General features: G+C 42.9%; 1 protein-coding gene across 2 annotated transcripts; it reads left to right on the top strand.

The window, feature by feature from the left end:
• The first annotated feature begins 230 nt into the window (after window positions 1-230).
• On the top strand, window positions 231-27,692 carry ERCC3 (ERCC excision repair 3, TFIIH core complex helicase subunit). Of its 2 annotated transcripts, XM_011363649.2 has the most exons (15): window positions 231-370; window positions 683-888; window positions 1,531-1,767; window positions 3,469-3,518; window positions 3,941-4,076; window positions 4,244-4,408; window positions 4,878-5,082; window positions 6,355-6,669; window positions 10,939-11,123; window positions 14,134-14,336; window positions 16,835-16,931; window positions 18,028-18,145; window positions 23,501-23,619; window positions 25,529-25,681; window positions 27,236-27,692. In XM_011363649.2, exons 1-15 carry the CDS (start codon window positions 343-345, stop codon window positions 27,365-27,367), a joined length of 2,349 nt encoding a protein of 782 aa, XP_011361951.1. In that variant the 5' UTR covers window positions 231-342; the 3' UTR covers window positions 27,368-27,692. The 2 variants fall into 2 exon arrangements, 1 of the variants encoding a protein (XP_011361951.1); XR_002781200.1 differs by lacking the exon at window positions 27,236-27,692 and having other exon boundaries at window positions 18,028-18,142; window positions 23,499-23,619; window positions 25,529-25,638.

Genomic DNA, 27,692 nt, shown 5'->3' with positions numbered 1-27,692 from the left:
CCAGTTTGTTCACTGCCCACATTCTCTGTTAGATTTTAAATCCCAGGAGCCCTAGGCCTTTAGTTTGTTCACTGTCCTACCACAGCAGCTAAAACAATGCCTGACGATTATAACAAACGCTCACTGACTAGAGAAAGAGACAGAGAAAGGTCTGGGCCAGCATCATAGGACGTGGGCGGCTGGACCATCCAGTTGGATAGCCCAGCTTGCCCACCCATCCGGCGGCCCGTGGCCCAGAGGCGGGACTTCCTGTGTGGTCGCCGGAAACCTCCCGGGGTGAATCGAAAGTGCCGCTGAAAGCGACAGCCGCAGCGAGAGGAAAGACAGGCTGCGGTCGGCGGCATGGGGAAAAGGGACCGGGCGGACCGCGGTGAGAGGTGGCGTAGGCGCATTCGGGCCGTCCGCACTTGCTGTGCCAGTCGCCCCGTCCGGGTCGCTTCTGGCGCGCGGCGGCAGCTAATCTCAGCCGCTCGGGCCTGCGGCGATCCTCGACCTTTGGACAGCCCTGCGTCCTGGGCCGGGTGGGCAGGGCCTGAGAGACGGGATGTCGCGACAGGCGGTGGGCCCTGGCTGGGAGTGTGTGGGCTGGCGAGTCCGGCTGTGGCCAGGCTCCCGGAAGCGCTGGGCGGGGCGTAGGGAAGCGTGGGCCCCGGCCCGCTTACCTCTGTGTGCATCTCTGCAGATAAGAAAAAGTCCAGGAAGCGGCACTACGAAGATGAGGAAGAAGAGGAAGATGACGCCCCTGGCAACGACTCCCAGGAGGCGGTTCCCTCCGCGGCAGGGAAGCAGGTGGACGAGTCCAGCACCAGACTGGACGAGTACGGAGCCAAGGACTACCGGCTGCAGATGCCGCTGAAGGACGACCACTCCTCCAGGCCCCTCTGGGTGGTAAGCACTCCCCCCCCAGCCGGGGCGGGGCCCAACCAGGGTTCGTGAAGCCAAAGCAGAAATGCGGGCGACTACCTATTGGAGCTGCTTGCGGAGAGCATTCACGCTCGCGGTTTGTACAGCCCTAGGTCGGGATGAGAAGGCTGCACACCTGTGCGGAAATGCTGGGGCTTCCTGCATCTCTGACCCCTCCTTTTATTCCCCTTTCTTTCCAGCCCTACCACAGTATTGGGAATACTTTTATCTACTGAATAAATGGTATTTATTATGTAACATTTTAATCCCCTATTTTTAAAAAGTAATGGAAGACACACTAAGCAGATGTTTTGCTCAACTTTAAATAATTAATGTTCTACATTCATTTGAAATCTAGCCGAAAGGACAGCCAGTCCGGTGGCTTTACCTGTGAAGGATAGTGGGAAGCAGCGGCTGACTTTGGAAACTTCTGTTCTCTCCATTTCTTGTATCTGATTAAAGTAGTAGGCCGCAAAATTGGCTGAAGGAGTGCTTACAAAAATACCTTTGGTGTTGGATACCTCACTTTTCAGGCAGCTTATCCTTAATAGATAATAATATGAGAAAGAGTCTGATAGTCTGCAACTCATTAGTTTCCTTGTTTGTTATCTGTTTGGTGTTCCTCAGGCTCCTGATGGTCACATTTTCTTAGAAGCCTTCTCTCCACTTTACAAATATGCTCAGGACTTCCTGGTGGCTATTGCAGAGCCAGTGTGCCGACCAACCCATGTGCATGAGTACAAACTGACTGCCTACTCACTGTATGCAGCTGTCAGCGTTGGGCTGCAAACCAGTGACATTACTGAGTACCTCAGGAAGCTCAGCAAGACGGGAGTCCCGGATGGACTTATTCAGTTTATCAAGGCAAGTGGGGGCCGGGGCTCTTTTGGCCTTCCTTGTTAATGTAGTAATAGTGGGGACAGATGCTACACATTATTAACTGTGGCAGTTATGAAAATGCTATTCAGATCTAGTGTGGGAAGCATAGTAACCGATTGCCTCAGCTGCTACTCCTGTGGATCCAGCATTGTGTTCTTGCTGAGGCTACATTTCCCATGAGCTGCTCTTTGCCAATGGGTACTCACACAGCAGGGGTAGTATTTCAGGCCCATTCTGACCAGGGTTGTTTGGGAATGCAGCCCAAGGTGAGTGGTGTTATGGACTAAATTGTGTCCCCTCCAACATTCGTATCTTGAAGCCCTAACCCCTAATGTGTTATATTTGGAGAAAAGAAGTAATTAAGATTAAATGAGGTCATAAGAGTTGGCTCCTGATCTGACAGGATTAGTGTACTTATAAGAAGAGACACTAGAAGGCTTGTGTGTTTGCTTTCTCTCTCTTTGCATGTACATGAGGAAGAGGTCATGTGAGCACAGTGAGAAAGTAGCCTTCTACAAGCCAAGAGGAGAGCTTTCACTAGAAACTGAATCACTGGCACCTTGATTGTGGACTTCTAGAAATAATTTTCTGTTATTAAACCACCATCTGGCAGCCCAAGTAGAGTAATACAGATGGTAAACTCTAGCTAAGGCTGAATACCTGACCAAGACAATGGTCAATAATTTCCATTAGGGAAAGTCAAAAAAAACTTCAGATGTTGACGTGAGTAGGCTTCCATGTGAAGAGCAGTTGAACATGCTTGGGTTTGTTTTGAAAGATAGGTGAATGCCTTTCAGAAGAGATGGACACTGGCTTTTGTTGCCCCCTGCTGATCTAGAGGGAGTTGGATTCAGACTCCTAAATCTGGAATGGCAGAAGATGAGTGCCACAGGCATCCAGTACAGTAATTCATTTAATCTCAGAGAAGCCGATGGAGCCCTGGAGAGTTCTCTTATTGTGATGTGGAAGGTTGCCCAAGGAGAAGGGCAAGTACCTTGCTGTGATGAGCCCACATTAGTACCTTGCTGTGCTTAGTCTGCCTGCAGGAATGTGGGTGTTGGTGCAGTGCAGAGGTAGATTCAGAAGGATAGCAGTGGAGGCAGACAGCAGACCTGGATCTGAGTGGCAGTGTTTCATGGCCACCACACAGCCTCTGCTGCATGCCATGCCATCCTAAAGGCTGTTGAGAACCTGAGAAGAATACACACTGTTCTCTACCATCAAGAAGCTTACTTGCTGGTTGGGAAATAGGGACATTGGTACGGAGGCCAGGAGGCTTGCATTTAATTTATGCAGCAAACAATTACTGAACACACACTCTGGCCAGCTTTGTGCTGGGAGCTGGAGTAATACTGGCGTGTCAGGATGAACCTGTGGATTAGGAGGGGGCCTGTGGGAATGGGAAGAAAGGGAAAGGGAAAATAAAAATTTTAAGCAGTGTTTGAATAAGAAATGTGCATCAGAATTAGCCAGGCAAGAAAAAGGTTTCGTTATCAAAAAGAAGGTGCTAGTAGAAAAAGCTCAATTTAGTCAGATCTGACCCCTTATTGTACACTGGGTTTTCCGACAGTTACATGAACACTTCACTTGGTTGGTAGGTGGTAAGACATTCCCAGTACCGAATGTGTTCTGAATGAGCTGCATATTGCTAATTTTGCTTGTTTGATTTGTTGTCACTTCTTGCAGTTGTGTACTGTCAGTTATGGAAAAGTCAAGCTGGTCCTGAAGCACAACAGGTAAGGTATTTTGTGACAGGCCCATCCAAGGCACTTTCACCCTCTGCACACCAGGTGTTAAGAAGCTAACACTTGTGGACTCTCTGCTCTGCACTAGCACCTACTTCCCCGAGTAAGGTGATAAATGGAATAAGGAAAGCGATGGGGCCAAAACTGGAAATTTGTTCATTGGCCACTACATTTCCTGTAGCAGTGGAGTTGGGGCTCAGACCCCTGCTTATTTGTCTTCAAAGTAGGACTTTGCCCACAACCCTCATATATTATATCATGGCCAGTAGTACCTCAGAGCTCAAATTTCGTAAAGGGTTATGGGAGTGTGAGAAAGAAGAGAGAGGGTTGTTTCTAGACCATCTAATTGAGCGATGGAATATTCCGAAGATGGTGTACTGATCAGTAGGTACCTCCTCCCTCTTCTCTTGTAGGTACTTTGTTGAGAGCTCCCACCCTGATGTCATCCAGCATCTTCTCCAGGATCCAGTGATTCGGGAATGCCGCCTGAGGAACCCTGAGGGAGAGGCAACCGAGCTCATCACCGAGACTTTCACAAGCAGATCTGCTGTAAGTGGGCTCCTGGGGGTGGGAGCATTTAGGGTTGCAGCACAGGTGCTCCTCGTCCAGCATTTGCAGCCTAGTGACCTTGCACTTTTCTTACCACTTTGGCACTTGCTTGGTCAAAGTGGGGTGAAATGTTGCGTGCAAATCCAGATCTTTTCTTTCTCTTACAGATTGCTAAGTCTGCTGAAGACAGTGGTGGACCTTCTACTTCCCGGGTGACAGATCCACAGGGTAAATCCGACATCCCCATGGACCTATATAACTTTTATGAGCAAATGGACAAAGATGAGGAAGAAAAAGAAGAGACACAGACAGTATCTTTTGAAGTCAAGCAGGTTAGCAAAGGAACCCCTCCCTTCCACGGTTCCTTTTCTAAACTGGTATCAAGAGCTTGTCCAACCCTGCATGGACTCTATAGTCTAGTCTCTGTGAGAGGAAGGAGTGCTCATCTGTTCCTGAATTGCTTTCTCTTTTTTGGTGTCTAACTCCATTGTCCTAATGTAGTTAGAGCTGAGCGTCCCATTCCTCCTTCTTGTGGGTCACCCTTCATGAGTTCCTGGAGAGGCATGAGAAACAGTGCCTGAGGGCATTTTTGCTGGCTGATTAGATTTAATTTTGTCTGTGTTCTTAATCTGGATTGTTTTTCTGTGCTTTAACCCAGCTGTTAGATCAAGCAAGATCTGAAATTGCAAAAGTCTAGGTAAACAGTTGTTCTTTTGACTATTAGGCCCCTTGGAATATGTGCTGTTAATGAGCATGCTTTGCAGTTAATAAGGTTGTAAAACCTTTGTGCTCACTTCCCAGGAGATGATTGAGGAACTCCAGAAACGATGCATCCACCTGGAGTACCCTCTGTTGGCAGAATACGACTTCTGGAATGATTCTGTTAACCCTAATATCAACATTGGCCTGAAACCCACAGCTGTTCTTAGGCCTTATCAAGAGAAGAGCTTGCGAAAGATGTTTGGGAATGGGCGTGCACGTTCAGGAGTCATTGTTCTTCCTTGTGGTAAGTGACACCTGAATGAAGAAGATTTCCAGGCTGCTTCCCACTCTCTCTCTCTCTGCGCCTTTCTCTAAATCATACTTGGACAGGGAGCAGCCAAGCTTAGATGACTCCCTGATTCATGACTTGACAAATATTTGAGTGTGTGCTTTGTGCAGGGCTCTGACCTCTGCATTGATCATATAATGGTGGATAGAATACCACTTCTGACCTCAACCTCATTCTGGTGAGGTGGAGACAGACGGTCAACAAATCACCTAAGCAATGTGTAGAATCTTAGGCAGTGAAGAAAACAAAAAACAGAGTAGCGTGAGGGGTGAGATGGTGATGTGGGGGAGGGTGTTATTTTGCCCACCGGAGTTAGAGGGTCTTGTTCTTTGCAGTCTGTCTTATGAGGTTTGTCTCTGTGGAAGATCTCCAGCATAGAAACATGGCTTATTCCTGGATTGCTTATTACAATATGCACATTCACAAAAGGGCAGTAACAGCCCTCTTGACACCTGTTTGATATCATTTGTCCTAAGTCATGTCAACTCCTGGCCTAGGTTCATGGCCAGCAGTTAAAACAGACTCACCCACTGGCCCTGTCCCAGACTTGAGGCAAACTCTCCGGGGGAGGGGCCTGTTCCTTTAGGTTTTTCTTTCTGTTTTTTTAAAAGCTCTATGAGTGATTTTGATGCATGTTCCTGGTAAAGGAAGAATTGCTATTTAAAGGAATAGCTTGATTTTTATCTTAATCTTCAAATGGTGGGTGGTAGTAAATGCAAAAGCTCCTGGAATTTCACCTTCTCTGTCTTCGCCATGACTGTACACACTTACTGCATTTCTGACTTCTCAGCCCAGTTCGTTGTGTAATCATAACAGCTGTCTTTTACTGAGTCTTTCCTTTGTGCAGTCTGTGTACTGGGCACATTGTACCCCAGCAGCACCACTTTCCCATGGCTTTGGGCAAGTTGTGTCTCGGCTTTAGTTTTCCCATGTTTAAATGGCAATAATAGGAGTGTCTCTGAACTCTGGTTTGTTTTGAGATTTCCACATTTAAACAAGATGCATGTAAAATGCTATAATAGGGCCCGGCACTTGTTTCTTTTACTTCTTACATTTGTGTGTAAAGTGGGCACGTCTCCTTTTTATAAAGAAGAAAACGGTAAGTGCCTTGCAATGTCAGCTCTGAGGATTTGTATAAATAGTTTTCCCAGATTCGTGAGTAATTCCGTGTGTCTGCCCTTCATTTCAACCTGGCCTTGAGTAGGATTATGTTTTGGTTTCTCATAGGTGCTGGGAAGTCCCTGGTTGGTGTGACAGCTGCATGCACTATCAGAAAACGCTGTCTGGTTCTGGGCAACTCAGCTGTGTCTGTGGAGCAGTGGAAAGCCCAGTTCAAGATGTGGTCCACCATTGATGACAGCCAGATTTGCCGCTTCACCTCTGATGCCAAGGACAAACCCATAGGCTGCTCCATTGCCATTAGCACCTACTCCATGCTGGGCCACACCACCAAAAGGTCCTGGGAGGCTGAGCGAGTCATGGAGTGGCTCAAAACTCAAGAGTGGGGCCTCATGATTCTGGACGAAGTACACACCATACCAGGTAAGTAGGATGAGAGCTGAGCTACCCACTCATTGGATGGACAAAAATTGATTTCTAATTGTTGGGTTAAGGGAGGGACTGCTGTGTAGTACATCTGTCTTGTTAGAAAGACTTGCTGGGTGAAGCTTTCAAATAAGTCTTAAGCATGGGGGTGGCGGGAGTGAGGAGGGTGGTGGATGGTTATACACTTTCACTGCTTCCTTAACCACTGGCCTAGAGTAGTCCTTTAGAAAATGATATTTTTTTCTTTTTCCATATTATTGTTGTAGTTCAGCTTACCCATAACCTATATTTTTTATGGCCCTCTGAAAATGACTAGGAACTCTTGCTATAGTGTTGTTTTATTTGAAGGCTATAGTATTGATCCTTAATATGTCACAGAAGCCCTTCTTCTCCTAGTATTGAAGGCAATCCTTTTTCAAAAACAGCCATTTGGTATAATTTATATACTGTGAAATTCACCCATTATAAGTATACAATTCAAAATTTTTAGTGAATTTATGGAGTTGTGCAGCCATCACCGTGGATCATTACAACTTCCTCACACTCATTATCACTGTGTGCATCCCTAGCCCCAGGCAGCCACCGAATTGCTTTCTATCCCTATAGCCTTGCCTTTTATGGAAACACGGAATCATATATGTTCTTCTAGCTGGCTTCTTCACTTCACATAATGGTTTATCCATGTTGTAACATGTATTGACAGTGTGTGTGTTTATTTTATTGCCGAATAGTATTCCAGGTAAACCTTTTTTGATAAAACAAATTAAGGGGGGGGCCCTGATAAGCGAAATGTCAATTAGAGATCCTCTGAATGAAATGAGATTGGAGACATTTGCAATGGAGTATTCAAAATATTGTCAAAATGGCTCTAGCATCTGTTTTTTGGGGAGTATGTAATGAGAGCTCTTCCAGCACCTTTGGGTATCTGAAGATACCTAGATCTTCATAGCAAGCCAGGTAGAAATGAGGGGTCTGTCAGGTGGAAGGAACAAGGTGTAAGTCCTGCGGCAGGAAAGCGCTTGGCATGGCCTGACAACAGCAAGGTGGCACTGCGGCTAGAGGGGAACAGAGAGGAGAGTAGTCAGAACCAAGGTTGGAGAGGAGAGAGCAGAGTAGCGTGTTGGGGCAAATCCTGTAGAACTTTGTAGGTCATGGTAAGGCTTGTACTCTGAGTGGATAGGAAGCCATTTGTGGGATTTGAGCAGAAGTGACAATCTGACTTAAACCTAGAAAGCTATCACCCCGGCTGCCATTCTGAGAATAGACCAAATGCAAATTAAAACCATGACGAGATGCCACTACACATCCATTCGAGTGGCTAAAATAAAAAACATTGACAATACACTACTGACAGAGTATAGAGCAACTGGAACTGTCATACATTGCAAGATGATGTATAAAATATGCAGTCGCTCTGGAAATTTGGCAGTTTATTAGAAAATTACCATATCACCCAGCAGTCCCATCTCTGGGTGTTCATCCTAGAGAAGTAAAAATGTAGGTTCACATAAAAACCTGTATGTGGTTGTTTATTTCAGCTCTAGTCATAATCTCCAAAACTGACATGCGTGTCAGTGGGTGACTAGAGAGACAAGTGGTGCATCTGTCCACTGGAACACTACTGAGCAGTGAAAAAGGACAGACTGTTTGCTGCATGCAACAACCTGGCCAAATCTCAGAGGCAGCATGCTGACTGAATTGGCCCATCTCAAAGATTGCATAGTCTGTGATGCCTTTGATAGGATGTTCTTGAAAAGACAAAACTATAGTGATGAGGACAGATCAGTTTGTGCCATGGGTGGGGTAGGGGAGGGTGTGACTATAAAAGAGCACGAGGGAGGTTTTTGGGGTGATGGATTGGTCTGTATCCTGATTGTGGTGGTTACACAAATCTACATGTGTTAAAATTTATAGAACCAATCCCCCCACTTCCGAAAATGGTCAGTTTTACTGTGTGGTAATTTAAAAACTAAACTAAAAGGAAAAAAATTGGAGAGAGGGGCGATATTAGGTCTGATTGGATTGGAAGTTGACATAGAAAATTATAACATCTGTGTTTGAAGCTTAGGAAGGCTTTTTGCCCAAGTATACATGTAGTATGTATTGATGCTTCTCTTTAACCTGGGTCCTAGGTTTCAGGCCCCAGAGGGTGGCAGCCAGGTTTGAGATTGGTTATCTGATGATGAGGTTATGGGGAAGTGTCCCACATAGTTCATACTTGCCATCTGTGTCTGTCCCTCTCCTGTGGTTCACTGAGTTACTTTGTCTCTGGTTGGGCAGAAGAGTGAAACCAAACAACTCTAAAGGATTTCGAGTTCAGCCTTGTAAGCTACGTGGCCCGGCCTGGCCTTGCTCACCAGGCCAGAGAGCAAATGTTAAATAAGGGAATTCTAGCAAATCAGAGTGAGTTTCTTGACTGTTCAACACATTTACCATGTTGGAATAGGTAGAATGATAAATCTTTGAGACTTAAAGATTGCTGTGTTTTACAGATCTTCCAAAAAGGAGCCCTATTAGGTCATTATATTAATGATAGATTCTTATTACAGTACTTGCATATATTAACTGTCTACTGCATGAGAGGCACTGTGCTAATTTTATTTTAACAAGTATTTATTGAGAAGCTTTTAAGTAGCAGGCACTGTGATTTGCACTGGAGACAAGTGGAAGGGACAGTCAATCGCAAATGAATGTCAGATGACAGCTGTGATGCAATGTTCAGTGAAACAGGCCACACACAGAAAATACATATTGTGATTCAATTTATATGAAGTTCAAAAAGGAGGCACATGTCCTTGCTGATGACTGAAGTCAGACTTGTGGTACCCTTGAGGGAGAGTGCTGGTGTTGACAGGAGGGGTCAGAGGAGAGACTTCTGGGTGCTAAGAACACTCAGATCTTGACCTGGGTGGTTCCATAGGTATGTACCGGTGTAAAAATTTATTGAGCCATGCACTTCATTGTATGTGGGTTCTTTCCCTGTGATAGCCATCGTGGCTGTAAGAGAATGTAAGTGACATTACTGATTTGCAGGGCAGATTTCCTTGGTGGGCTTGTTTCTGGCTGTAGTGCTAGGCAGGGTCGAACTTGTGCTTGCCTGGTGTTGATAATCCCTGGGCCATCTCCATTGCTGCCTGCCTAGAGCACATGTTAGGTTGGTGTCTCCAGTGCTGTGGCTACCATGTCCTTCTGATGTGGGGAACCTGATCTGAGGTCCTTGGCTACCCTTTTACAGGGCTGGCACAGTCCTTGGAAGTAACCTTGACACTGTTTTTTTTGTTTGTGTGAAAACTATGTTAGGCCTCAGTATGTGAAATTCTGTAACACCTGGCCATTTAATTGGGGTTAGACAGCCCTTATTTCACTGTTCTTATGTTTTTGGTTTGTGTTTTGGTGTGGTCTGACTTCTTGTTCATCAGATTGTTATTGCTGTTATCATTAACCTTATCATAATTGTATTGTAAGACAAGCACACTCAAACGTTTTCACTTTCCTTCAGAGTACAGTTGACCCTTGAACAACTTGGGGGTTAGGAGTGCTGATCCCCATGAATCAAAAATCGGTGTCAAACTTAAGTTGGTCCTCTGCATGTGTGAATTTCCAACCTTGGATCGAAAATACGGTCATCCCTTATGGACCCACACAGTTCAAACGTATGTTGTTCAAGAGTTGATTATTAGAATTTTTAAAAGGCAAGCCCGTGGAAACCCATAAATCGGGTCTTTTAAAATGAATGATCTCATTTTTTTTTTATGTATTTATTTAATTTGAGAAATCAGAAAGAATCATAATGGTCAAAGGAAAGTTAACATTCAGAGGAAGTTACTGGTTAACCAGAATGAACCTAATTGGAGGAGTGTGGAGAAAATGCCCAACCATCTTCCTGGTAATCTAAGTTTCAGGGTGAACAAATCCCTTGCATAATTCAGAGCTCAATGACACGTTGTAGCTCATGTTTCAAACTGCCATTGGTGCTCCTACTGACAGTTCAGCCGTTGTGAGGAGAATACTGGATTTGTTCATTTGGAGCTTCCTGCAAATTGTTTCTCCCTTTAGTTCTCCTTTTCATCCTTCTTTTGAAGAGGTCTAGCAGTGATGGTTATATATTCCTGAGTGGTCCTTCTTGTCTAGAGCCAGGTTTCTGTGATCCAGAAACCTTGGAGGTTAGCCCATGTAGCGTCACGAGCCAGTGTTAAGTCACAAGGTCTTGTGTGGTACTTGAGCATTTAAAAAAGTGACAGTGTGACTTGCCACTTGTTTCCCCAGCCAAGATGTTCCGACGGGTGCTCACCATCGTGCAGGCCCACTGCAAGCTGGGTTTGACCGCAACCCTCGTCCGGGAAGATGACAAAATTGTTGACTTAAATTTTCTGATTGGGCCCAAGTTGTACGAAGCCAACTGGATGGAGCTGCAGAACAACGGCTATATCGCCAAAGTCCAGTGTGCTGAGGTAGCTGTCCTCTTCCTTGCACAGGCCTCTCAGGGAGAGGCTCTTCTCATGGTTTGGAGGAAATCATCAGGTTGATTCCTCGTGGGCAGATACCCAGATCAGGACCTGAGCAAAGTGCTGCCACCTCATGTAGTACCCTCAGTCCCCTGTGAGGTGGGTGGTATTCTGCCACTTCACAGATGTGCGATATATAATCACCATGCAGGGGCACATATAGTAAATGGTAAAATGAGGATGCTAATCCAGGTTGGCTCGGCTTCAAAGTCCACGCTCCTTTTCCTTTCTGGGAGTGAGCACTTCAGAGGGTTCCTACCCACCTTCACTCCTGAGGGATTCTTGGGTGGTCCTGCATGGGCAGTCAGTCATCCAGGCCACCCCCCTGTGCCAAAGCCTGTTGGTTTCAGTGCCCCCAGAAGGCACCTGTGGCCTTGATCATTTTATTTCTAAGAACATAGTTTACTGATATTGTTCTATAATGAATATCTGTACAAATATGTGTTAAAAATACATGTTCAAAGGTAAGTCTTCTCAGAAGGAACAATAACAGAAATCCTTTCTGGCACCTTGAAAGCACTGTCCCCCTCAGTGGTTAGAGTAGGGTAGCCTTTGTTCTGAAAGGGCGGAAAGTGGTCTCTTGGATAAAGGTGAGGGTGGGGACCATGTGTAGGTAGACTTGCTCTGTTGAAAAGCTTCCTGACCCTTTAGTTGCGTCTTTGTAATTGCCATCCATCTCATGAGACAGCGTTGCCAGAACCTCAGAGGCCCTGTTCCCCTGTAGTTGTACCTCCATTTGCCCTCTGGGGTAACTGCTCTTGGAGCTTAGGGTTGTCATTCTCTTCTGATTCCCTAAACACATGTTGTTTTGCTTTGCTTTTTAAAAAAATCTTAAAGTATATGTGAATAGAAATGGATTATATATGTTGTATGACTTCTGTCTTTTGCGCAGTATTTTTATTCCTTGCATAATGCATTTTTTTGATGATAAACGTAGCTTATTTGATTCCTTTGAATCGCTCTGTAGTATTCCATTGTACAAATATACCACAATTTGCTATGTAATAGAATATTACACTGCAGTAAAAGTAAAATCTTTTATAATGTTGACAGATGTTTGGATTGCTAAGTTGCTTTTTAATAGCTTTATTGAAATTTAGTTTATGTTCCATAACATTCACCTGCTTACCATGATTTATAACTTTTGATTTTAATAAATATAAAGAGTTGTGCAGCTATCCCTGCAATCCAGTTTTAGAACATTTCCATTACCCCAAAAGTTCCTTTGTTATCATTTCAATGAAACCCTGCCTCTTTTGCCCCAGACAGCTGCTGATTTATTTTGTCTATAAATTAGGAGCCTAGTTTTTTTTGCTGTTATGATAATATTGCTGCAAATATTTTTGTACCTGTTTCCTGGGGCCCTTGTGTCAGAGTTTTTCTAAAGCAGTGTTGTTCACATGGTGGACTGTGACCCCATAGTAGATGGTGAGATCATGATGGTGGGTCATAACCAGCATAGAATAGAATCTACTAGAATGCATAATATGTATAAAGGGCATATATTTCATAAAACTATTCGTATGTGTGAATGTTTAGTTTGTGATGTAAAGTGATCTAAATTTGAAGGCCACTGCTCTGGCAGATACACTTAGGAATGGCATTTTGAGTGAAAGGCTCTGGATATTCACTTTACTAGTCATGTCATGGAAAACTGTTTTCTGAAGTGATTGTACCAATTAACACTTATCAAGGGCAAGTAAGGTTGCTCCACATCTCTTTCAATACCTAATAATACTGAATTGTTTTCTTTTAATTTTTGCTAACCTACAAGTGTGAAATGGTATTCCTTTATGGTCTTAATTTGTGTTTTCCTCTGCACTAATGACATCGAGTGTATTTTTATATGTTTATTGGCTATTTGTATTTCATATTCTGTGAAATGCAGGATTTTAAAATTTTTACTGTGAAAAAGAATTGCTTTGGTTATAAAGAAGTAGAACCCTAATGGAGTCATAACAGGATATGACCCAGAGGGAACCAGAGAACATTAACAGCAGAACTTAATGATTTGAGCTCAGCACAGAATTTGGCATATAGCAATGGCTGCCAATTCTACGGTGGTGGCAGCATGAAGAAATGGTCTGTGTTGATCACATAGAGGTGGCACTGGTCACAACAAAAACTCAGTCTGTCAGTGTAAGCTTTGTGGCCTGTTCCAGTGCAGAGCTCCTGGAGAATTGTTTTAATTTATACACAGCCTTAAGACTTTTAAAACTCATGACACTTCAGTATATTTCTCTGTGCCTGCTTTAGCTTGTCAGCAGCCCAAGCACAGGGCCTACCACACAAGAGGCCCTGAGAAGTGTTACTGTAATTCTTATTTGTATGCTAAGATTGTCTCAAATGTGACTAACAGGACTACCTTCAAGGTGGCTTCTATGTCCATTTGACATGTTCTTATCATTCTTTAAGCACTTCCTTGCCTTTTGGCCCAGAAAGATATTTCTGACTGATCTGGTACTTGCTCTGCCCTGGCTCTGGAACCAGCCATTTCTCCATGGAGCCCTTTCAGTAGAGAATGTAATTTACAAACCAAGATCTGAGTGCTAGGTTTTGTGTTTATTGCTAGGATGTCATTGCTAGGCTCACTCATGAGACAGCTAGGAAGTGTGTGTGCAGTTCTCTGTATAGGACTGTGTGTGGACTTTTGTGTGGAGGTGGGAATCTGGTTTCCCTCACTTGGAGCTGATATGAAAATAATTCCCTGGATATTGATACATTTAAAAATTTTTGTGATGTAATTAACATGCAAGAGTATTCTGGTTCAACAAACTTTAGGTATTAGGTTTTATTTTGTGTGTATGTTTACAGTTATATTGAGATATAATTCACATATTGTTGGTTTTGTTTTGATTTGTTTTAAAGTTAATTCTGCTAAATGAATTGTCTCATAGTTTCCAGTTGGGTGATGTTTAAACTTGCAAACTGATCCATGATTCTTGTTGTATCACAGGTTTGGTGCCCAATGTCTCCGGAGTTTTACAGAGAATATGTGGCAATCAAAACCAAGAAACGAATCTTGCTGTACACCATGAACCCCAACAAATTCAGAGCTTGCCAGTTTCTAATCAAGTTTCATGAAAGGAGGAATGACAAGATTATTGTCTTTGCTGATAATGTGTTTGCCCTTAAGGAATATGCCATTCGATTGAACAAGTAAGAATTGAAAAGTTGGAGTTGCCTCTAAAGCCAGTTTTGCTTTCCCATGTGACAGTGCAGAAGGTGCCTGTTATTTTCTCAAAGCTCTTAGGAACATCCTGAGATCTAAAGGTTTGGTTCTATGGCCCCCATCCCAGGAACCAGGGAAGACAGAGGAGCAGGTAGTCAGAGTCAGAGGTTAAAGCATATAGAAAGGGAGCCTGGTCACCTTGAGCCCAGGGAGCAGGGGCTAGAGTCGTGTTGCTTTGGAGCTGGGCTCTAAAGGTGGGCACGAGTTGGCATTGGGAATTTTAGGACAAGTGAGTACTCTAGGTGGGGATGAAGACAGACTGTGTGGACCAGGGACCAGGAAGGCAAGGCACCCCTGATGTGGCCTGACATTGAGAAAGAGCTTAGGAAACACCCTCCAGAGTCCTCACCAGCCCACAAACCTACCCAAGTGCCTGTGTCACATTAGTGTCAATTCCAGAGGGACAGTAAGGCAATGCATGTATTTACTATGTGATATTTAACAGCCATCTTCCTTATCCTCCCTCCCACTACCCCACTTCACCATTTCAGTACTCCATCCAGATTCTTCCTGAGCCTTCCTCAGGTGTCCTGCCCCCACAGTTATATTTGAACACCAGACGCTTGTCCTTTGGTTGTAGCCTCTTGAGCATCTGCCTGGTTAGGGACACTCATTTGCACAGCACTGTTGAATCTGAGCCTCTCTGGCACAGCGAAGGGCAACAGGTTGTGGCTCGCTCCTGGACACTGGAAAGATAGTTATGACTTTTACTTTTTTCATGTGTGAGTATACCTCTGGCTTTTTGTTTTTTCTTGTTTTCTTGCTTTAAAATGATCCTGTAGATCCTGGGTATTGCTCCATGCAGCAGATTGGGACTGATGCGGGACGGGTAGTCTCTAAGCTTTTGGTTCATCCTCGCCTTAATAAAAAAGGAATAGGTGTCACTAAAGTATGTTGCAGGAGAGACTGTTGTGTTCTTTCATATGTGAGGTAGTGGGCAGGACATCAACTTTGGAGTCTGACATGCTGAATCTGACTCCTAGCAACTCCTATTAGCTGTGTGACCTCAGGAGTGTTGTTTACCTCTCTCAACTTTTTCTTGCTCTTTTGTCAAGTGTACAGCTCAGAGGATTCTTGTGCCTGACATTTTAGTAGATGTTCAACAAATGGTAGGTGCTCTTTTGAAGGACGGTTACCCTTCCATTTCATTTCCTATATAGGGGAACCTTCATAAACTGAGGGTTCACCATCATTGAGTAGTTTCTCCTAATGATGGGGGAGGAGAAAAAGAACCACCTAAAAACCTGGGTATTAAGAGACAGGCTAGTCTGAAGAATGGAGTTTCCCAACCCAGCGTGACACACATAGAAAATAAGATTTGTGTGGTGCCCTAAACACTCTAATATAACAGGCTTGCAGTGGTTGGGGTGACCAGAGGCCATTAGCCTGGGGTGTCCAGCTGTTCCACACCCTGCCCAGCTTCCCCACAGGCAGGGGGTTTGCTATCTCAGGTATACCTGTTACCAGTTTGTAGCACAGTGCTGGAAAGTGCTGTGTGGAAGTTCAAAAATTGTGCTTTATGAGGCATCCATGGGCACTGCCCTGGGATGGTAAATGCGCCTGGGTGGTAGAACATCCACACTTGGGTTCAGGTTCCTTAGACTCCTGCCCCTCAGTTCTTCATATGTAAATTGGAAAATGAAACCTACCTTTTACGATGTGAAGACTCTTGCTAGGGGCAAATGGATTCTTTTTAACATAGTACACAGCTCAGTTTTTGGTGTGGGTGTATACCTGGTAGCTTTCCTTATTGTTGTCATCATCATCATTACTGTTATTACTGACTCCTAGGAAGGTACAGAAACCAGATCATTCTCTGAACAACAGAGAAATGGCATTGCCAGGTGCCAAGAAGTGATGACCAGTGAGGCCATTAGATAGGGTTGTGCCCTTTGGCAGAGAACTGGGGAGTTTTGAACTTAGCGTTATAGGAGGTCAGTGGGGAAAAGTCTGGAAGGAGCTCATTTTCCTACTCCTTCCTTGGAGAATGCCTGTGTCATTAGGAAACAGTTGCATTCAAACTTTTGTTTGCAAATAGCAATATTTCCTTTGCCACTCCCACTGGGCTGCATGAAATCCAGGGGATTCTCTTAGTATTGACACTAAGCTTAGATCTAGAGACATTGAAAGAGGAAAGAGCACAGTCCAGAAACAAAGGAAAAAGTAGAAGAGGCAATCCCAAAGAGAATAGTGACTGAACCTCAGCTCAGTGGGGAAGGGATTGGGGGTGTGTGTGTGTGTATTTTGGGAAGGGAGTGGGGTGGGTGTATTGCCACTCATTTGTATGACTTTCTTCCTGATATTCTTGTGTGACAGGGAGCTTCCTGGGAGAGAGAACTTTGTAGGAGCTCCTTTTCCCTCTGATGCGCTTTCAGGATAATTGAGTGATTCTGTGGAATTCTAATACAACTTTGTTCTTCTCTAGACCCTATATCTATGGTCCTACATCCCAGGGAGAAAGGATGCAGATTCTCCAGAATTTCAAGCACAACCCCAAAATCAACACCATCTTCATATCTAAGGTTTGTGTGGCATGTAGAGTGGTGGTTAGGTCCCAGCAACCCCAGGGCCTGGGGGACACTGGATGGTTTCTGGGGAGTGAATTAGTGTTTGTTGAAAGAGCGTCGCGTGTCAGTTTTCATTTCCACATGTCCTGTTTCTGTGTAGTGGAAAAAGCAGATTTAGGTTTTTATGTATTATGCACAATTTATATAGTCTTTTTGCTGCAGTAAAGTTTTTCCCTCCTCTTTTTGGGATGCAAGAATTTTAAGTTGTATTTTCTTTATAAAAGGAAAAAAAAAGTTTATTACCTACTCTGGCAAAAGCAGGCATTTAGATGAGGTTCTCTTTGTGGAGTTGGAGATTCCCCCAGGTCATGGCAGCCTTTGCCCTGGCTCCTAGTATGCATGCCTTGGTGGCGGGTGGTGAATGTAAGCACAGTACAAACTCACGCAGGCCCAGCTTGGCCATGGTCTTAATTTGCAGTTGGAAGCTCTGGCCCAACTGTTTAAAATAGTCATTCAGATTAGAACAGACTCAAAGCCCAAAAGAAATGAGATTTACCTATAAAATGATCATGGCTGGCTCTGTTAGTACCAGACTTCGATGTCTGTGAGGGAACCTAGATGGCTGGAGCCCCCAAGCCGAGGTAGCTACCATGAGTCAGAATCTAGCCCAGTGCAGGCAACATCTCCCACCAGGTCACATGTCCGACATGTGCTGCTGGTCTCAATGGCCTCTAGTTAAGAGTGTGGATGGTTTTGTGCAGACCTATTTCTGTGGCAAAAAAATAAGAATCACTCACAGAGTCTCTCTTGATAGGGCCCTCTTGTCTTTGACCCCCTAGCAGCTGGCACTGGGACTGTGGCTGAGACACATGGGTAGCTGTGGGTCCCAATGGCTTCTTTAGGACAGCTCTCAGAATTCCCACTAGATCCTAGAGGCCTGCTTGCATCTAAAAGACCCTGGTACAGAGAGAAGGGGATAGTAATGATTGTTTTTCTAAATTATCTACAGAGCTTATTTAAATTTGAGACTAGTAGATTCCTCCCCTCCCCCACCCCTTTTTGTCTTATATATAAAAACCTTCCTAGACACACAGCTGCTTCATTTCTGTAGGTGGGTGACACATCATTTGATCTGCCAGAAGCAAATGTTCTCATTCAGATCTCATCTCATGGGGGTTCTCGGCGGCAGGAAGCCCAGAGACTAGGGCGAGTGCTCCGAGCCAAAAAAGGTAAAAATGTTCTTCCCCTTACTGCTCCTAGAGGTCTTTCCTTTTGAACCACCTTAGATAGGAAGAAGGTAGAGTTAAGCTGCCTGTGCGTTTATGATGGTGAGCTTGTGCTCCTAGGCTCAGTACACTTTGAAGGAGCAAAGCAATTACCGAGGTCTCCTTGGCCCTTATTATTTCTCACGCTTTGGGAGTGAATATGTGAGTGTTTTCCATGGTAGGTGCCTGCAGCTCACATGGATATCCTCTAAGCTGAGCACTTGTGTTGGTAGATAGAGGAGCCAGGACAGCAGTGCTTAATGATATAGACATAGAAGAGGGAAGGCAGAGCTGGGCCACCAGTGGAAGTGAAAGAGCTGGAAACTGTCTCTTGAACCTCAAGTTAGGAGTAAGGAGAAGGTCTGGTAGGAGCAGCTTGGGCTGCCACAGGGTGGATGCCTCCCTCATAACCTGTGAAGAGTGATGCCCTGAGTGGCAGCTTGCATCAGGGGCATTGCCAACTCAGTGAATGAGGAAGCAAAAGGTGTGGATTCTCTGCTTGTTAACTACAGCAAAAGGGCTCAGATCCCAGCTGTGAGCATGGCAGGGACTGACATTGCTGCTAAGAGATGGCATCCTCCTGAGACCAGGCTGATCCTAAGACAAGGACACAGGCCCTATCCTCAAAGAATTCAGTTATCTTAGGAGGCATTTGGACTGCTAGGATGTTTGAAAATGACATGTTGGAATCATATTCTGTTCAGATTTGTTTAAGAAGCAGCTAATTGTGTTTAAAATGGAGACAGGGCAAGTTAGAAATAGCAAGCCTGGAATTGGGCATCAAACCTACTGTGTGACCTCAGACAGGTAATTTGCCTTTCTGAGCCTTGGTTTCCCATCTGAAGTAGGAGTGACAGTCCTAACTTGTAGGACTATTATGAGGAATAAGACTTACATAACAGTATAGTAGACTGCTGGATAAATTGTAGCTTTTAAAAACTGACATGCCTATAATCTGACTAGCATATATGAAAGTAATTCATTACTTATTCCTTATTCTTCACTATAAAAAAATACTAATTTGAAAACCCCTTTGAATTTGATTAGAATTTTGTTCTTTTAAAATACTGACTCATTTTACAAGGCCATTATTGCCCTGATATCAAAGCCAGAAAAGGATACTACAGAAAAGAAATTTATAAGCCAATATTCCTGATGAATATAGATGTAAAAGTTCTCAGTAAAATACTAGTAATGGGATGCTGTCAAACTAGTAGTGGTGAAAGGTTGATAGCTTTTTCTCTAGGATCAGGAGCAAGACAAAGATGCCCACTCTCATCACTTTTATCCAGCATAGAACTGGAAATCCTAATGAAAGCCATCAGACAAGAAAGGCAATAAAATTGGAAAGGAAGAAGTAAAATTGTCTATTTTGAGATGGCATGATTTTATATACAGACAATCCTAGACTCCACCAAAAAACTGTTAGATCTAATCAATACATTCAGTAAAGTTGCATATAAAAGTTAATATACAAAAACCAGCAGTGTTTCTATACACTAACAATAAATGATCTGAAAGAGAAATAAAATGATCCCATTTATAATAGCATCAGAAACAAAATACTTAGGAATAAATTTAACCAAGGAGGTGAAAAAAATCTCTACGCTGAAAACTACAAGACACTTATGAAGAAATCAAATACAAGTAAAAGGAAAGCTATCCAATGTACATGGATTGGAAGAATTATTATTGGTAAAATGTCCATAGTACCCAAAGCCATCTATAGATTCAGTGTAATCCCTATAAGACTCCAATGACATTTTTTACAGAAGTAGAACATAATAATCCTAAAATTTATGTGGAATCACAGAAGACCCCAAATAGCCAAAGCATTCCTGAGAAGAACAAAGTGGGAGGCATCACAGTTTACGCTTTCCAGCTATGTTGTAAAGCTGTAGTAATCAAAACTGTGTGGTACTGGCATAAACACAGACAAATAGACCAATGTTACTGAATCAAGAGACCAGAAGGAAACCCAAGCATTTATGGTCAACTAATGTTTGACAGGGGAGCCAAGAATACTCAATGGAGAAAAGATAGACTCTTCAATAAATGGTGCTGAGAAAATTAGATATTTGCGTGTAAAAAATTGAAACTAGATTCTGATATTACACCATTCACAAAATTAACTTGAAATGGATTAAAGTCTTAAATGAAGGGCCACAAAACATAAAACTATAGGGAAATGGAAAAAAGCTCCTTGACGTGGGTCTTGGCAATGGTTTTTTGGATATGTCACCTAAAACAACAAGCAAAAAAAAAAAAAGTTGGGATTACATCAAACTGAAAAGCTTCTGCACAGCAAAAGAAATGGAAGGGTAACCTATGGAATGGGGAAAGATGGAAAGGTAACCTATGGAATGGGGAAAATACTTGCAAATCATATATCTAATAAGGGGTTAACATCCAAACTGTATAAAGACTTCATACAGCTCAGTAGCAAAAAAAAAAAGAAAACAAAATCCAATTAAAAAATGGGCAAAGGACTTGAATGGACATTTTTCCAAAGATATACAAATGGTCAACAGGTACATGAAAAGATGCTCAACATCACTGATCATCAGGGAAGTGCAAATCAAAGCCACAGTGAGATATTACCACACACCTGTTATCAAAAAATCAAGAGGTAACAAATGGCGGCAGGGGTGTGAACAAATGGCGGCAGGGGTGTGAACAAAAGGCAACTCTTGTGTGCACTGTTGGTGGGATTGTAAATTGGCACAGCCACTATGGAAAAGAGTATGAAGATTCCTTAAAAAGATAGAACTACCTTGTCATCCAGCAATTCCACTTCTGGGTGTGTGTCTGACAGAAATGATGTCACTATGTTAGAGATATTTTTACTCTCATGTTAATTGAAGCATTATTTACAATAACCAAGACATGGTAACAATCTGCTTGCCCATCAACAGGTGAAAGTATAAAGAGAATGCGGTATATATACACAATAGAATACCGTTCAGTCATAACAAAGGAAATCCTGCCATTTGTGACAACATGGGTGAACCTTGAGGGCATTATGCTAAGTGAAGTAAGTCAGAGAAAGACATATACTATATGATCTTACTTATATGTGAAATCTAAAAAAAAATCAAAAGCCAAACTCATAGAAAAAGAGTTCAAATTTATGGTTACCAGAGGCAGGGGTTAGCAGTGGGAGCATTGGATAAAGGTGTTCAAAAGGTTAAACTACCACCTATAAGGTAAATAACTACTGGGGATGTAATATACAACATGATGACTATAGTTGTAAAAAAATATATATATATAAACGAAGCCACTTTACAGTGGAGTCAGAGCTGCCATCTCAGAGGAACTGCCTTGTACAGTTTATACCTCAAACCTTTGTAAAGGTAAAATAGGGCTAGGTAGATAACCTTTGGACTGGGCCTAAGTAACGTCGTGCCCTCAAAGAACTGTTTGCAAAGATACCAAAAAAGCAAATATTATGACTACCGGACTGAAAATTAAAAACATTCTTTAAAATTAGAATGACTATGTTACCTTATCTGCACCAATAGAAATGCCTTCCTTCTACTGATGTAATCGTTCCCCTTTCCCTTCTCATAAATACTCCTCACCTTTGTCTCCTAATCGAAACACTATTTGGGCTTCTGCCTGAATCAGTGCTTCCCGAGTAGCTATTCTTTTTGATTTTACATAAATTCTTGTTGCCTCTCTCACTTTGGCCTTTTATTTTTAGGTTAACATAATTAACACTGCTGTATGATATATTTGAAAGTTGCTAAATTCCTAAAAGTTATCATCACAAGGAAAAAAACATTTTTCTCTTTTCTTTTTGTACTGGTGTAAAATGATGGATGTTAACGGAACTTATTGTGGTAATCATTTCGCAATATATGTAAGTCAGTTGTGCTGTGTATCTTAAACTTACATAGTCTATATGGCAATTTTATCTCAAAACTGAAAGAAAAAAAGACAAATATCTTTGATATAAGATATTTTTTGGCTTTTTGCATCTCTGAGCAAGACTAGGAAACAAATTCAGAAGCAGTACACAGGTACTTACTTAACCTACTGACATTTGAACTGTGAAGCAAAAATATTCAGATTTTCCTGAAGGATTGGCTTTTATATAGGCTATAATATATTTTGTCCTAGTTTCTGTGATAATTCTTACAGGTTATCAATGAACTGTTTTTTTAAGCAGTTTTGTTGAGATATAATTCGCCTACCATACAGTTGATCCATTTAAAGTGTGCAATTCAATGGTTTTCAGTATATTCACAAAGTTATGTAACCATCACCACAATATATATCTAGAATATTCTCATCACCCCCAAAAGAAGTTCTTACCCATTAGCAGTAATTCCTCATTTCCCCTTACCTCCCAACCTCCAACCCCAGGCAGCCACTAAACTCCTTTTGTTTCTATTATTGTGCCTATTCTGGACATTTCGTATCTATGGAATCATATAATTTGAACTCTGTGACTGTCTTCTTTGACTTATGTTTGCAAAAAGGTTATCCATATTGAAGTATGTATTAGAACCTCATTCTTTATTGCTGAATAATATTCCATTGTATGGACACACCACATTTTATTTATCCATTCATCTAATAAATTTGATAGAGCTGGTAAATGGATATTTCGACTGTTTCTACTTTTTGGGTCTTAGAATAATGCTGCTATGAAATTTATGTGCAAATTTTGTATGGACATATGTTTTCAATTCTCTTGGATATATATCTAGGAGTGGAATTGTTGGGTCATGTAGTAACTCTGTGTTTAACATTTTAATACACTTCCAGATGATTTCCAAAGTGGTTGCATCATTTTACATTCTCACCAGCAATGTATGAGAGTTTCAACTTCTCCACATCCTTGACAACAATTGTAATTATCTGTCTTTTTAAAATTCTAGCTATCCTGTTCTGTGCCAGGTAGTATCTTGTTATGGTTTTGATTTACATTTCCCTAATGACTAACGATGTTGGACATCTTTCATGTGCTTATTGGCCATTTGCATATCTTTTGAGGAATGTCTATTCAGATTCTTACTTTTTTTTGTAATTAGGCTTTTTATTGAGTTGTGATGGCTCTTTATATAACCTAGATACAAATCCCTTATCAGATATATGCTCTGTAAATATTTTCTCCTATTCTGTGGGTTGTCTTTTCAATTTCTTGATGGTGTCCTTTGAAGCACAAAAGTTTTTAAATTCGATGAAGTTCCCATGCAAAGTCGGAGCAGTTATCCCCTAACAGCAAAGTTCTTCCACTGCATTACTTGCTTTTGAGCCCTGGACCTGACATTTTCATAGCTAATGTCTTTTCTCCTGCCCTCTCCCCAGGGATGATTGCAGAGGAGTACAATGCCTTCTTCTACTCGTTGGTGTCCCAGGACACACAGGAAATGGCTTACTCAACCAAGCGGCAGAGGTTCTTGGTAGATCAGGGTTATAGCTTCAAGGTATGTATCCACTGGTCTCAAGTCAGAGTAGGACCACAGCCTTTTTTGTACCCAAGCCACCAGGAGAAGTGGGGTCACTGTTAGCACCATGATGGGGCAGAGCTCAGGGAGGTACACGACATTAGGGGACTGGAGGCCCTGCCGCAGATTCCCTTTGTCTTTGCATGAATATTAGGGAGCTTTGAGGGAAAATATTGTACAGGGTCTCCTGCCTCCAACTTCCCACAGTGAATAGTCAAAGAGTGGGGCCTCTGAAGCAAGAGGCTTTCTTGTTAACTTTTTACAGTCGCCTTGTGCAAAGGATGTTAGATGTTGATGGGAAAATGTACAAGCCTAGCAGGACTCCATGTGCCTAGGAACGGTGGCCCTCACTATGTTAGTCTGAGCCCCTGAATTGGATTACTTTCTCAGGGGTTGCCCGCTCTGGGTGGCTGGGACAGCTCTTCTCATAGTTAGCTGCCGAGCCTGGGCCTCGGTGGGCCTCACAGACATCAGCCATCCACTGTACTACAAGTCAGGTATTTGAATAACTTGGGAAATTCTAAATAAAGCTTTGGCTATCTTTTACTGGCTGAGACCTTTGCTTTTTTTCTTACTGACACAAATAGTAAGTTTATATCAGGATTTAGTGTCTCAAAGAGTTTTTATTTGTGGGGGGTGGGTGGACGATACTGGAAGCAAGGGACTAAAAGGACCTCACTAGAACTTGTGTATATAGGTTCCCAGGTTCTTGATTTGAGAAAGACTATGGGCTGCCTTATCAGATACTTTAGATTGTGTCTTTACAAGTTGGCGAGTGTTCCGTCATTAGCCTTAAACAAGAGAATGGGATTGTCTGACACCTCTTTTAGCCAGAGGCAGTGAAACTTTTCAGACTTCCCATGCTGGCCTAGAGAACAGGACTCTTGGGACAGTTTTGAAGGATTCTCACTGTGGCCTTTTTATAGCCTTTTTATCTGTTTGTAAAAGACGTGCTGATGATAGCATTCATGCCTCTTGATGCCTCCAAGTCTTAGGGTAGGGGAAGCACCAAGTCAGGAAGTGCTCTGGGTTCTTTGAAAGGTTCACTCGACTTAAAGGCATCTGAGCACAAAGTTGTCTTTGTTGATTGGAGCTGCCTTTGTCTCCCTTGCCTTTAGTACTGCCACTGAGAGCAGCCAAGTTAGAGTTCCTAGAATCATGACTGTGGAGGGGTGGCCAGGCCAAGGCAGAGTGTCCCATATCTGTACTCCACATCTGTGGCTGCCAAAAGAGCTCAGCCAGGTTTTTTCTTCTAGGAATTTTAATTAAAATTAGAAGAATTAGAGGGAAAAAAGGCCCCTTTATGTAGTCATTCCAAGCTTTCTGCAGGGATAGGTAGGCCTTATAGTAAGTTATCTCCAAAGAAATGAAAATCAAATCTTCACCAGGCTGTCATCTTGCTGTTTTAGAAAAACATCTTGTAAATCCATTCTTGACATTTTGTTATTTGTAAGTGCTCCCTCCTGCTGGAAGCCCTGGGTCCAAGCCAGGAGGTTGAAGGCCTTTCTTGGGGGCGGGCAACAGGTTGTGCCTTTCAGTCTCTGGTCCTTTTACCTACAAGATGGGAAAACTACCAGAGCAGATGTTTCAAAATTGCCAAGGTCTCTGTTGATCTTCTGTAAGTGATCATTTACCAGCTGTGTGTTGGGCAGATTTCTCTGGAATTTTCTTAACCTTTCCTGCCTTGCAGTCATTGATTATATTCCTATTGAAGGCAGCTCCTGTAGCTAGTCTCCGGACTGCCCAAAGGAGCTCTCCACTGTTAGCTACCTGCTCCACTGGGCCTAAGGGAGGGAAGTGACCAGAGCAAGTGAACCAGGGGAAGGTGGGGTAGGGCCAAGGGAGAGAAAACAAGGGGACATATCTCCTGCTGGTTTCGGCTTTGCAGGTCATCACAAAGCTTGCTGGCATGGAGGAGGAAGAGTTGGCATTTTCAATGAAAGAAGAACAGCAGCAGCTCTTACAGAAAGTTCTGGCAGCCACTGACTTGGATGCTGAGGAAGAGGTGGTGGCAGGAGAATTTGGCTCCAAATCCAGCCAGGTGAGTGAGTGAGTGGGTGGGGCTCTAGGCGTCAGTTCTCCTGAAGGACTGAATTCTTAGACACACACATGTGCAGTCTTGTATGTGTGTGCGTCTGTGTGATTTTCTGAAAAGCTTGGAAAACACAGGAATCTGTAGAGAAGAGAATAATAAGAACAACACGTTAACCTGTTGGTATGTATCCTTTCTTCTCTACATACTGTTTTACATGGCTGAGCCCACAGTGGCTGTAATTGGTCTCCTGTTCCATTCACATAGCCGTCTGGTGTAAGTATTTGTTAGTATTTTGATGCTGGAGACCAGGATGGCAAACATGACCCCAGGCTCTCACTAGGTGGCTACAGGGAGTGTAATAGGCCTTGGGCAAGTCATTTCTTATCTGGTCTCCTCCTCAGTCATCGAGCTGAGCCTTCCAGCATGTAACATGCTGACGATGAACTCAACTCATATTGTAGTTTCAGTACTTATTTTGAAAAATTTAGAGTTCTCTGAAAATACTCAACTTTTCATTTATTCTGCAAATACTTTTTGAATGCCTACTGTGTGACAGGCAGAGATAATATGGTATAATTAATGAAAGTATCAGTATGGGGAATTGTTATTAGGCCCTCCAAGGAGAGAAGTATAGTTTAGTTAGGTGTTTTTGAAACTAAATTGGTATTAGAGCTGAAAGGTGAGCAATGACTGGAATAAGGAAGAAGAGAAACAATGGCACCTGAGGAGGTGCTGCCCTTCCTGCAGCCTGAGACCTTTCTCCCTCAGACCTGGGGTTTAGGGGTTAGATCTGTCTCTGGCATGCTACATGGAAGCCCCAGGGAAACTTCCTGCTTCAGACCATGTCCTAAGGTGAGGTCTGGTCAGTCTCACCTTACAGTGGTCACCTGCAGTCAGGCTGTCGAAGGCATTGCTTTAGTGCCTATGTGCATACTTTGTTGTAATCTGGTGTGAGTGGTGTGCCAGGCTCTGGTCAAACCCTGGACTTGAGTGGTTTCTGTTCACACCATGTATGTCAAGGCAGATGTTATCCCCATTTCACATATGACTTCACTGAGGTGCTGGCATTCAGTATTTGCCCAAGTCACCCAATGAGTTGTAGAGCCAAGATTTAAGCCCAGGCTTTCTGGCTTTTTCTTTTATTCCAAGCCTTATGGTAGAGTCTCAGGAAATTTTGAGGGACTTCCTCCTTCATTGTTAAAAAAGTCTCTTCAGAAATTGTCATTAAGAGAGGCAGGGTAGCCAGGGAATCTGAAGCCAGAGTGCCTGAGTTCAAGCCCCATCTCTTTGAGAGCTGTGTGATCTTTACAAGTTACTTAACCTCTCTGTGCTTCAGTTTCCTTTTCTGTAAGATGGAGATTATAATGGTTGTGAGGATTAAATAAGGTAATACATGTAAGTACTGCTTAGAACCCTGCCTGAGACATAGTAAGTGGTTAATAAATGTTATTTTAAAAATAATAAAAATTGTTAACTCTGAATTTTATAAAACTTATTACAGATATTATAAAAGGACTGTCTTTCCCCTTGGAAACTAACAGTAGGCTGGGTCCTCCACAGGTATCCCGGCGCTTTGGCACGATGAGCTCCATGTCAGGGGCTGATGATACTGTGTATATGGAGTACCACTCGGCACGGAGCAAGGCTTCCACCAAACATGTGCACCCACTTTTCAAGCGCTTCCGGAAATGATGCCCGTGGCGTCTTGTAGGTGAAGGCTGGGTGCTCAGACCAACACTGGAAAAGGGATTTCAGCATAATCTCCACATCCATGTTCTTTCTTCTAGCATTGGCCAAACTGATATAAATTCAATATCTTTTGACTGTGTTGAAGAAAATGCATCAAAGACTTAGTTCTGTTTTCATTGGTCATCCAGGGTTTCAGAATACTAGGAGTACTATATTTTTTGGTCTTTCCAAACTTGTTGGGGAGTGGTCATTCCTGTATATAAAACTTTTTAATATTTGAGGTGTATTTATCTTAATGTTCTCTTGAATAAACAAACGGACCATTTAA

This window comes from Pteropus vampyrus, unplaced genomic scaffold, assembly GCF_000151845.1.
Source record: "Pteropus vampyrus isolate Shadow unplaced genomic scaffold, Pvam_2.0 Scaffold87, whole genome shotgun sequence".
In the NCBI taxonomy this organism is placed as follows: Eukaryota; Metazoa; Chordata; class Mammalia; order Chiroptera; family Pteropodidae; genus Pteropus; species Pteropus vampyrus.
Note: the sequence above shows the minus strand (reverse complement) of the source record. Positions and strands in the feature narration are given on the sequence as shown.

Bases quoted from the DNA above. Each gene is read 5' to 3' on its own strand.
- ERCC3 (XM_011363649.2), top strand. From the start codon at position 343: ATGGGGAAAAGGGACCGGGCGGACCGCG. The intron at 5,083-6,354 runs GTAAGTGACACC...GGTTTCTCATAG, and splicing joins AGTCATTGTTCTTCCTTGTG to GTGCTGGGAAGTCCCTGGTT. The intron at 6,670-10,938 runs GTAAGTAGGATG...TTGTTTCCCCAG, and splicing joins CGAAGTACACACCATACCAG to CCAAGATGTTCCGACGGGTG.